The 12,817-nt window shown below is 37.5% G+C and overlaps 1 protein-coding gene across 2 annotated transcripts in view; it reads left to right on the forward strand.

The window, feature by feature from the left end:
• Positions 1 to 6,677, forward strand: part of LOC120533502 (NACHT, LRR and PYD domains-containing protein 3-like) — a 44,368-nt gene extending 37,691 nt beyond the window's left edge. Inside the window, exons 6-8 of one of the 2 annotated variants that reach the window (XM_039760409.1) lie at positions 3,834 to 4,007; positions 4,262 to 4,450; positions 5,772 to 6,677. In XM_039760409.1, coding sequence (XP_039616343.1) covers positions 3,834 to 4,007; positions 4,262 to 4,439 — 352 coding nt within the window. In that variant the 3' untranslated portion in view covers positions 4,440 to 4,450; positions 5,772 to 6,677. The remainder of the gene's footprint in view (positions 1 to 3,833; positions 4,008 to 4,261; positions 4,451 to 5,771) is intronic. The other variant, XM_039760408.1, reaches the window with a different exon arrangement.
• The last annotated feature ends 6,140 nt before the right edge of the window (positions 6,678 to 12,817 follow it).

Here is a 12,817-nt window from a genome sequence, read left to right on the forward strand (position 1 = left end):
TCAGAGATATAAGAGGTCTAACTTTACTTATGTTTCTTAAGTGAAAAAAAATGCTGTCCTAGTGATCTGATTAATATGCGATTTAAAATTCAGATTACAGTCAACAATTACCCTAAGCTTTTTACCTCCGTCTTGACTTTTAATCCTAATGTATCCAGTTTATTTCTAATAGCCTCATTGTATCCATTATTGCCAATCACTAAGATTTCAGTTTTCTCTTTATTTAACTTGAGAAAATTACTATTCATCCATTCTGAGATACATTGTGTTAGTGAATCGAGAGAGTCGGAGTCATCAGGAGCTATTGATAAGTACAGCTGTGTGTCATCAGCATAGCTGTGGTAGCTCACGTTGTGCCCTGAGATAATCTGACCTAACGGAAGCATGTAGATTGAGAATAACAGCGGACCCAGGATAGAGCCTTGTGGAACACCATATCGGATATCATGTGTCTTTGAGTTGTAATTACCACAACTAACAAAAATTTTCTCCCTGTCAGGTAGGATTCAAACCAATTTAAGACACTGCCAGAGAGGCCCACCCATTGACTAAGGCGATTTCTAAGAATATTGTGATCAATGGTGACAAATGCAGCACTTGGATCGAAGAGGATGAAAACAGATAAATGGCCTCTGTCTGCATTTACCCGCAAGTCATTTACTACTTTAACAAGTGCAGTTTCTGTGCTGTGATTTGTTCTAAAACCTGACTGAAATTTATCAAGAATAGCATGTTTATTTAGGTGGTCATTTAACTGCATAATGACTGCCTTCTCCAGAACTTTACTTAAGAAAGGCAGGTTAGAGATGGGTCTAAAATTTTCAAGAGCCGAGGGGTCGAGATTATGTTTCTTAAGTAGGGGTTTAACTACAACAGTCTGGGAAGACCCCCGTATCTAGTGACAAATTTACTATGTCAAGAACATTATCAATTAGCACGCCTGATACTTCTTTGAAAAACCTTGGTATCGGGTCAAGGACGCAGGTGGAGGGTTTTAATTGAGAGATTAGTTTTTTGTAAATCAGGTAAATCTATCCTAGTGAAAAAGTTTAATTTGTTTATTACAGGATGCTGGGGTTTAGGAGGATCCTTAGTGTTGGAGGGATATACTATGTTATTTCTAATATCATTAATTTTTTGATTGAAAAATACAGCAATAGCCTCACAGGTTTTACTGGAAGTACTTAGGAGGCATTCCTTTGAGCTACCTGGGTTTAGTAGGTGATCAATTGTTGAAAATAAGACTCTGGGATTACTAGCATTGTTATTTATAATATTAGAGAAATAGCAGCGCCTCTCAAGACGGACAGTGTTATTGTATTCTGTTATTTTAACTTTTAATATTTCATAGTGGATAGTTAGTTTAGTTTTCCTCCATTTACGCTCAGCTCTATGGCATGTTCTCTTTAAATCAGACACTCTTTGGGTCTTCCATGGTATAACAATGCTAGAAGATTTTTTCACTGTCTTTTCAGGTGCAACTATGTCAACAGCAGCTCTCACTTTAGTATTAAATCTTTCCACCTTACTATTTACATTATCCTCGCTATTATAGTTGGCACTATAAACGGACTGACTGCTTAGAATGTTTGTAAGTTTTAAAGCTGCTGCTGCGTCAAATAAGCATTTTTTAACAATATGCTTCTCATGGTGTTTTTATCATTATTTCTATATTAAAAAGTAGAAGAAAATGGTCTGATAGACCAATATCAATGACCTGCTTTATATCAACATTTAGTCCTTTCATAATCACTAAGTCTAACGTATGACCTGCTTTATGTGTAGGCTGATTAACGAGCTGTCTCAAATCAAAAGAATCCAGGAGGTTCATAAATTCTTTTACTTTTAGATCACACTGATTATCTATATGAAAATTAAAGTCGCCAACTATTAGGAGTGTGTCATAGTTCGTAATTAAAATTGACATAGCAGGCTGCTTGCTGCGTGTCTTTATTGGCGCATTTACAAGACAAAAGATGCTGACAGAGAGGTGCAAAGGGATTTCAGGTGGGCCAGGTTTACAAGTTTTTTCATAGGCTTTGGTAATTCTAGTGTTAAACAGGAGGACAAAAAGAAAAAAAAAATATCCCATTTTCTACCATACCGACACTTCATTACAGAGTCAGGAGAAATCAGTGATCCACGTCATTTACATCTTTTTCTACTTGCCATGTTCAATGCCTGACAACTTCAGCTTTGCAATGCAAAACTCCGGAGTTCTGGACTATGCCGATGTATTGAGGATAAGCATGGTGAGACTGTTTCTTGTTGTTTGGGAAGAGGAGCAGCCATCATTTTCATCCGTATATAATTGCCATCAGACACTTTTTCCAGCTGAATAAAGTTCACAAACATTAATTTTCTGCTTAATCTTCTGGACTTTTATGTGTGTTTTCGTGTTTTCTGTGTGTCTCATTGATTTCATGTTCAGTGTGGGGTCAAGGGAGGGTTCGTGTTGTAAATTAACTTTTTGCTGCATCTTTTTATTATTACATTCTGCCGGTCTCTTTTGGGGTTGAGTGTTAGGTCGGGACTATTTGATATATATATTGCTTGGAATCTGTTTCATTTCTTTTTTTTTTTTAATGTATACTCACTTTATTATTTTACATATTGTTTGTCTTTTGGCTTATCTTTGATCATCAATTGGGGAAGTTTATTTGGAAGAAGTACTGCTTGTCGGCTCTAATGTCCTCAGCTTGCCAAGGCCACAGATCTTGGTGGTGTAGCTGCCGGTTGGCAAGAGAGTGTCGGCCGTTACAAAGGATCAGGGACACTCCTCTGACTCCCCTTGGGACATGAGATCTCACTCGAACCCGAGTCTGTCTTCTCCAGTTAATCAGCGACTTTAGTGGCCAGGCTCATGCTAGTGTTTCAGCAGTTGGGCTTGTAAGAATTTGCACTGCCACAATATCTTGAGCGTTACATATGGATATTTTTTGCATAATTTAAAGTATACAGTAATTGTGGTCTGAAGATGTTACTAGTGCCCTTAAGTTTTTGTTTGCACAAGATTTAAAAGACACCACCGCCTTTTAGGACTTCAGGGGCCCCGTATAAGACAATTTAAAAAGCACTCACCTCAACATGTTTCTTTAAATTTAAAGGTAAATTCATGAAGGCAGACATTTCTTTAGATTCCAGTGAGCATAGTAGGCACTGAGTTACATACTAATCACCTGTGCAGTTTTCAACTTGGAGTGAAGTGTTCAAATATGACCGTGGGGAAAATGCACATCCAATTTCCATGTCTCAACAATAAGTGGGACGCATTGGAATGAATAAGCAGTGTAAAGCGTGCAATGGCACTTTAATTATGAAATGATATAAGGCATTCTATTGGCTGTGCCTGAGCAACGCTGAACTTGAACCTGAGCTGACAACACGCCTGAATGGTCTCTTTTATGAGCTTGGTCTGTGTAACAAGTAACGACGACATGCTGGAAAATGTAACAGAGTAAAAAGTCTGCTATACGACTAAAATGTAGTGGAGTAAAAGTAAAACAAACTGTGAATAAAATGTACTCAAGTAAAGTGCAATTAACTGAAAAATGTACTTAAGTAAAGCAACAGAGCAGTTGTGCTTTGTTGCTTCACACCTCTGGAACTGAATTAGGGAATTAATAATATGTGTGCTGTCTGACTGGTTTTGTTTATTGTCTTTTATTAAATGTCCTTGTTAAGTTGTGCTGCCCACCTGTTTCATTAAAGATATTTTAAACTGTGGGCTTCCTCTGCCATCTAATATGTTCAGACCCGGGAACTCTCATAAGAACTGTCTGTCTGAATGTAACTCCCTGTGATCTTCACCTCCTCTCTCTTTATCTGTACAGGATGACCTCATGTGATCTCACCTCTGACTGTTGTTCAGCTCTCTACTCCGCTCTCTCTGCTCCTCGGTCACGTCTTACTGAGCTGGACCTGAGTAACAATGACCTGGAGGATTCAGGAGTGATTGAGCTGTGTAAGGGGATGAGGAGTGAAAACTGCAAATTAGAGAAACTGAGGTGAGTGCGTGTGTGTCTTAATGAATTGAATTCTTGCAGCTTTATGGATGTAAGCATTAAAGAGAAATGGAATAAAATGCGTAAGTGGTGACTTCAGGTCCAGACTGCTGTCTAGCCAGTGTTATCACATTTGAGACATATTTGCTGTTGTGTTTTTTTTTTAATTTTTTTTTTAAATATAAGCATCAGAATTGTTACTGTCAGTCAGTCTCCGTCATTTGTTATGTTGCCATTGTCTTTTTTCATCTTTACAGGTTATCTGATTGTCATCTCACCTCCAGATGTTGCTCAGTTCTCACCTCTGCTCTTTGTTCTCCACACTCACGACTGACTGAACTCAACCTGAGCGACAACAACCTGGAGGATTCAGGAGTGGATCAGCTGTGTGAGGGGCTAAAGAGTGAAAACTGCAAATTAGAGACACTGAGGTGAGTCAACAAGAAGTGAGTGTGTTGTAATTTTATTAATTCAATTGTGGCAGCTTTATTGAAGTCAGCATTTGAGAGACATGGAATAAAAAGCCGTGATTCAACTACACATTGACACTTCAGGACAGACTTAAGTTGTTAGATTTGAAAGAGATTTTCTTTTTCTTTTTTTTTTTTTTTACAAAAATATCAACATTGTTACTGTAACTGTATCTGTCCAAAGTTTTTAGAATTCTGCTGCGTCTTCTTTCATCATATGCTCTGTGATGAGCACTTTTTGTTTTTCTGGTGACTTTCAGATTGACTGACTTCAAGATAAAATGTCTTTCTTTCATCCTTTAACTTCACTAGTATTTCTTAAATTTGGACTCCACTTTTTTTTTACAGGGACATTCTGACTAGTAGGTTATTAGATTATTTACCAGGTCGGTGATCAGTGGTTTCTTCTGCACTTGTAAAGTTAGCTGCTCAGATTTTAATCTCTGGATTTCCTTCAGTGACAGTTCATTTGGTTTGGTCTTCTTAGCTACTCTTGTTCTGTCTTCAATAAGAAAAAAGTTTTGCTTTTGATGACACTTTCTGTGCTCAGCCATCTTGACACTTGATCTGCTGGATTTATGGCACGTGACGTATGTCCATTGTGAAGGTTGTAAATATCATTGTGACTCTCTTGCCAGCAAAAGTCCTGAACCCCGTGTTTTCATATGAAATGTATTTTAACATAGTGTTTGCTATTAGTCCAAAATGCAGATTATGGAAGGGGTATTTGAAGTTCACTTTTTAGCATCCTGTCTATTTTGACTTCCACAATGGCAACTGTGAGCTCTAGTCTTGGAATTTAGACATGGTTCAGTGGTGCCACCCTATTAAAAATGAACAGTCATTTTTTACTTTTTGTTAGTCAGTGGAAGATATATTATGGTGCCATAAGCAACTTTACTGATATCTGTAAAGTAGTGTATTTATGCAGACTACCTTTATTAAACCATGCAAGTTTAACACATCTACTTACTTTTATATCTATATCTATATATCTCCATATATACATCTATCATTCTCCGATTGATAGTTTTGGTGGAGGTATATTTACATAGTTGGTTTTGCGACAGTTTTCTTTTTGGAATTGGTAAACTTGTTTTGCTTTTTGTACACACAAACTTGATTTTTTTTTCTGTTTTGTGGCACTTCCTGAGACCGTTTCAAGAAGGAAGATTGTCTTTACCTTTTTGTGTGTGTAGTTTTTTGTTTGGACGATTATTGGAATGCATTGTGCATACTCTGAATACACAGTAATTTGTTTTTGTCTTTGTTTTTCTATTATTTTTTTTTTTTGAAGTGTCAGCTCTGAAGGACTATGAATCAAAGCCTGCCTGACACTGCTCGTTTTTGTTGTTGTACAGCAGAGGTCACGAACAGGCAGCAGAAGATGTCTCATACGAACCCAGACTTACAGCCAAAACAGAAGGTTATGATTTAAAACCTGATGGGGCGCTTCTGTTTTAACCAGCGCAGCTTTTGTAGTCTTTACGGTAATGTTTTGTGGATGAAGAAATGCACAGACCAATTGTATGTGCGTTAAGCCATTTCACGTGATACCACTCAGCCAATCAAGTCTGTGGATTCTAGGTTGTGACCATTGCTTTACTTTACAGCGCAGACAGATGAGAGAGTTAGAGGCAAGGAAGAGAGACGGTAGAAAGAAAAAGAAAGATAGCGATACATGTAGAAAAAACAATGGGAAAAATAATCCGAAGAAAGTGAGAGATACAGACGACTGCACTGGAAAAAGAAAAGATGGGGGAGACGGAGAAAGTGACAGAAAAATAAGGAACAAATGGCGCTCTCCAAAAAAAGGAAAGTGGACAGCGAAAATTGGGCATTTAATCCAGAATGGACAAACTCCTTTCTGTTCATACTTCCCACTGGGAGCACTAAACCAGTGTGTCTCATATGTTCAGAAACCGTGGCACTTGTTAAAAGTGCCAATGTGAAACGACATTATGAGATGAAACATGAAGGTTTCGAACAAACATACCCACTGAAATCCGAAGTGAGATCACAGAAAATAATTAGTCTCAGAGCCCAATATGAGCAGTCCACTAGTCATTAATTGTTAAGATGTGTTGAGATTTATTATCTGTAAAATTGGTTGAGACTGTTGAGTCAAGATGTGAAACAGAAAAGGGGAAATTCAAACTTTTTCTCCATTTATTTTATTTTTCTGAAGTTAAGCACTTTATTTAAACATGCACAATTTTCACATTTTATTTATTTTCTTTTATTTTGAAATGCAGCCCTACTTTTATTTAGTAAATTTAAGAACATTATATACTGTGACGGAACATTATACATATCTGCAGTCATACATACATGTTCAGTTCTGTGTTACGTGACATTAAATATTGCCAAAAAGTTTTTGAATTGTACTGAACTCATTTGATTTGAAAGTCTGGTAATTGATTACATGCAGATGCTGATACCACTACTAGACTACTTAAGTACTCGTATATGATACTAAATAGTTAGACAACATGATCTTCCAGACCGTTGCCTCAAGAAATTTTCTCTAATTGGACCTCTTTAGGTTTTAGTTAAATACTCCTGTTGTACAGCATTCTTGTAATTAATTTGCTCCTTTCACCTTTTGATTTTGGCCTGGGTCTCTTCTCTCCTCTGATCCTGCTCAAATCATGATATACCAGATATCCAGAGTGTAGATTGGGCCCCATTCCTACTACACGCGATATCACATAGTTTACCGGTAACTGTAAGTCATCCATCCATTTTTTCCATTTCTGAATGTGCTTCATTTTCTACTTCTTAAATTGGGCTTTACGGGCAGAATAGCTGGTGCTAAAAGTCCAAAGGCGTCATAAACTGAACTGATAACAGAGAGAATATCATGTCTTGTAAGAGGTTTACCTTGTGAATGTATTTATAATTTGAAACTAGCCATTTCTGTGCACATCTGGCGACCCATGGCATCATCTGTTGGAAGCAGAATTGTGGCTTTGGCTTAAGTCTAAATCCTTTTGTTCAAGAGCTTGGTCTTCTTCATAAATGGACACTAAGACTGCTCTGCTGTCACTCACCCACTTGTTTAGGTGGAATCTCCCTCTGAAATATTGAGCCTGGAGAACTCTTGCCAATTTAATTTTTGTCCTTCTGATTCAACTGACTTTAAACAGTCATCCCCAAAGAAATTATTAAGAACAGTGTTCACTGCTGCCTTAGAAATGGTCACTACTGCGTCTTTGGCTGTTCTATGCAACTCATATCAAGCAGAACTAGGTGAAGATGTAGAGTCATTTAAAATTCTTCCAAATACATTTACTTACATTACCTTCAGACCACCAAAAAAACGTGAAGTAGATCAGTGTCTTCTTCTGGGACTCTGTAGAACATTGATTTAATGTCCGCCATTAATGCCATCTTGTAAGGACATCAGTGAGCGTGTGAGACAGGTGAGGACCTTGAAGGTCCAACTACACTTGTAAATTACCCGTATTAGTATTTTTCAGGTGTTTTGGTGATTTTATTTTAGGAGTTTTCCAGTGTTTTCAAAGAAGCAGTTTGTAGGGAAAATATGATTGATATCCTTTCCATTTTATAGGTGGGTGAGGTGATGTTCTGTTTTCAGGTAATTGTGTTTCAAGGAGGTTTCCTATGACTTTAGTATTGTAAGCACACATATTTGAGTCATATAGGTTTCACTCTGTTTTACAACAAAAGGATTGAAGAAGACAATTTTGGCCTCTCTATGAACCAGGCAACATCCTTAAAAATCCCAGGACTACATACGGGTGTAAGTAAGCACTCAAGCACACACCGTCGTCTTCTTCTGTCAGCTGCTTCCGTTAGGGGTCACCACAGCGGATTGTCTTTTTCCATATCCTCCTGTCCTCTGCGTCTTGCTCTGTTACACCAACCACCTGCATTTCCACCCTCACCACATCCATAAACCTCCTCTTAATCCCTCCTCTTTTTCCTCTTCCTCATAAACGCTAAGAGACAGATGGATGAAATTTGGCATGTGGTTGTTGCACCAAAATTGTAGATCTGTGTTCACTTTTGGGCCAAATCCATCAAAAGGAAGTGGTACTTAACCTGAACACATACTATTTTTTTTTTTATTCATGCAGCTGCAGAGTCAGATTTATTCAACTTTACTTTTATAATAATTGTTCAATTTATTATTAATTTGATTTGATTTGTTGTTGTTGGTTCTTTAATATAGATAAACATTGTCTTGCGGTTTACTCCTCAAATATCCATCCACCATTTCTGAGTATATGAGAAAGTCTAGGGGAGACCACTCCTGATTTTTGAGAATAAAACAACACTGATTAAGAGACTAACTAGGTCATCATACAAGATCAGCATATTGTTACTGACCAATCACTTTTGCTTTAAAAATATTGTTAAACAATGAAGCAATACAAACTCATTTTGTGCCCGTCCATACACTGATTACCTGCTGTTACTCTGCTCATTAAGGGTTTGCCATTCTTATACATTGGCTATTCAAGTCTTACTGCCACTAACCTTCACACTACATGCTTGTTTTTCTTTGTTTCCCTCAATACAGCTAGGTGGGGTCTGCACACTGATTCAAGTCTATGAGCCCTGTTCTTCCTAAGCCCCCATAATTTACATTATCACACCTGTCAGAACACAGTAGAATATATTTTCTAATTTTTGATCTTTTCAGGCCTGCAGGTTGCAAAATTATGTCTATAAATTGTATGTGCCTGAGACGGAATCAGAGATCAATATGGCTAGTAGAAAATAACAAAGCCCAGTATGGGAGATTTTTGAATGCAATATTGAAGGCATTCATTATAAGCACATTGTCTTGGGAGCAGGATATGTTGTGTGCTATAGATGTTGTGAGTAAAAAAAAAAAAACTTTCAAACCTTAAAATTCACCTAAATTTCATTACAAATTGGCCCATTCTGGGCAATAAAAGGAAAAGATAAAAAGTGCCAACAGTCAGCACAGATTTGTTCAGCACAAATGACATAGAAAATATTTTATAAATTATGAAATTGTGTAAAATTCTTCATATTCAGTATCTGGTTTTGATTATGCTTGTTTTTATCAGTCAAAAACAAAACTAGATAGTAAACCATGTAGTAAACTTCCACACAAACATTAAACTAATATCCATACTTGTTAAGTTTACAGTTCCGTCTGATTGCGACGCAAAACTAAACTCTGCAGGAGCTCCATACCATAAATACTAAACCTAAAAGTGAAACTAATAGATATAAAAATAAAATAGAAATATCTTTGTAAAGTAAAAGCTAAATTAAAACTAAAAGTACACGGTGAAGGACAACTAAACTGAATTTCCAAGTAAGGTCAAAAAAAATATAGCAATGAAAACTAATATAAAAAGGCAAAACTACAAGAACCTTAAACCACACTGCTGCTCACTCATCACCTCCTTCTTAACCGAGCTTCCACTACTCTTCCCCATAACTTCATGCTGTGGCTCATCAATTTTATTCCCCTGTAGTTACTACAGTCCTGAACATCCCCCTTATTCTTAAATATCAGCACCAGTACACTTCTTCTCCACTCTACAGGCATCATCTCACTTTCCAAGATTCCATTACACAATCTGGTTTAAAACTCCTCTGCCTTCTCTCCTAAACACCTCCATGCTTCCATAGGTATGTCATCTGGACCAAAGGCCTTCCATTCTTCTTCCTCTTCATAGCTGTCCTTGTTAATCCATTGCACTTCCTGATTCAATATGTCCACATCATCCAAGCTTCTCTCTCTCTTTCATTCTCATCATTCAGCAGCCTCTCAAAGTACTTAGAAATATTGAATCATTTTCACTTTTCAAATCTAAACTTAAAACTCATTTGTTTAAGACTGCTTTTTCTCTTTGATTACAATTTCTTTGTCTGATTTTAACTTTTGTATTTTACTTTTGTTTATAATCTGTGTTTTGTCTATTGTTCTGTGTCCTTGAGTGTTTAGAAAGGCGCCTACAAATAAATAAAATGTATTATTATTATTATTATTATTATTACTCTTTCCATCTGCTCAATACACCCTCCCCGCTTGTGAGTACGTTTCCATCTTTGTTCTTTATCACTATAACCTATTGCACATCTTTTCCAGCTTTGTCCCTCTGCCTAGTCAATCATTATCTCCTTGTAATCTTGTCTACTTTCTGCATCTGACTATCTCACTTCTTCTTCACCAACCTCTTCCTCTATTTACTCTCCTGTACTTCCCCATTCCACCACCAGGTTTCCTTTTTGTCCTTTTTCTGTCCAGATGTCACATCAACCACCCTTGTAGCTGTCTGTTAGCTCTTCACTGCCTCCTGGTGCCTGTCTCACCTCATCTCTAAACTCAACCTTGCAGTCTTCCTTTTTCAACTTATACCACTAGGAAGCTTTGCTCACCAACCCCAGGGTTTGGCCCTATGTAAATACAATGTAAAGTGTTTGTTTTTTCATGGGAATTGTTACATATGCATTATGTTCACTTTTTATTTTAAAACTTTCTAAAACATAATATTAAGAATGAACGTTTCTTCACAATCGCATTGAATCATGATTCTTTGTTTGGTCTCACAGCGTGATAATGCAACGTATAACTGGCCGTGAGTGAATATAGTTTCTTTGTCTTTTATAAATAAACTGACTTTTTCAAAATGTTTGTCTTTGTGATGTGTTAATTGTCATTGCAAAAGTTGTTTTGACAGGAACCTGTAAACATTTTAATACGAATGGCATATCAAGATCTCCTTTTTGCCCGAACACTGTTTCCAGTTCATTCAATAAAAATAAGACTTTCTGATAAATCTACTTACGAAAGTGGGAATATCCAGAGCCAAGGTAGCCGGTGGAATTGTTCTCAAGAAGCTGCGACTTTCTAGCCATTGTGAGTTCCACATCATTGTAATAAATAAATCTGTCTGACCTATAGTTCTGGATATTGCCATTGAATCATGATATAACTGTTGCAATGCTCTTGGACTACCTTGACATGATAATGGCAATATTAATGCTTTACCTATTTTGAATTTGTCTGATCTATTGATATTTGAATTGTGAACGTAATCAATGAGACCTTGCATATGTTCTGTTCTAAGTTTAGCGTAATTTGATTTAATAAAGAAGAGATGATTAGGTGCGACTTTTACCCAAATTATTATGTGGGTGTTATTTATTTTTCTGAATGCGTTTGTTTCATATTGTACGACTATCCTGTTTTGCCATCTGGGAAAAGCAACGGAAAGAGTACAGGGTTGGCATGTGGTGATGTATTTGACATACATGATGAGTCAAGCTTTTACTTTGGATATACACGAATATCTACTCTGTCTTTGATATCTCTGGTTTTCTAAAGTATTTTCGCTGACAATTCGTCACATGTGGGTTTATTATAAATGCTACTGTGATCTTTTGGATTCATATAGACATCCAAGATAATTTCTTTGTCCGTGTTTTGCTGATAAGTTTCATGTAAAGTGCGATACTTTTGGACGTATGGATTTGTATCCATTATTGGCGGTGTAATTTCTATTTGTGATGATGCGGGTTCTACTCCATGCTCCCATTTAGCTTCTAGGAGCTCTTGAACCCGACACTATTGGTAATGTAAAAACAAGGTTAAAATAACGGCTGAAAGCAGTCTTTTAAAACAAAAAATCAGGTGCATCCTTGTTTAAACCGGCAACTCCCCCGCAACATGGGAGTCGCCCTACCACCATATACAGGTCCTTCAATACTGGTCCCGTAGCCCTCTGATCCTCAGCTATGTTGGGCTCCAGCTGGATCGAGACTTGGGATTCTTCCCCCCCAGCGGCTAGTGCGCTCACGCTGGGGCTCAACACACCCAAAGCCTCCGCGACTCCGCTCCTTTAGACAGCCAGTCGTCTCCATTGCCGGTCATTCCAGCTTCTCCCAATTGCTCAGCTGGAGTGACCGCTTCAAATTGCCCCCTCCCAGAGTTAGCCACACTCTTCCGGGCTCTCCTACCAGCTACCTGCCTTTGCTCAAGAGAGCCTGCTGTCAGTGTTTCCTTTAGAAGCAAAAGCTCCCTAATTGGAATACGTTCTTTAAAATTGTGGAATTTTAATTAACTGAAAATATAGAGATATGATATTAAAAGGTGATATCCATCCCATAGTGATTACGGTACAAAAATCACATAAGAGAATTATACTTATCTTTCTTTAATGACGCTTTACGCGGCTTTATAAATGGGGGACGCTATAGCAGACAATACCAAGGTCGGATCTTGATGTATACAGTCTGCAATTTTCCACTGAAAGGATTTTTAGGACGAATGAAGATAACATCATCCGGCCGTCAGCTTCAAAGTGTCTTGGCAGCAGTCCAAGCCTTATA

Source organism: Polypterus senegalus, chromosome 8 (assembly GCF_016835505.1).
Source record: "Polypterus senegalus isolate Bchr_013 chromosome 8, ASM1683550v1, whole genome shotgun sequence".
NCBI classification, from domain to species: Eukaryota; Metazoa; Chordata; class Cladistia; order Polypteriformes; family Polypteridae; genus Polypterus; species Polypterus senegalus.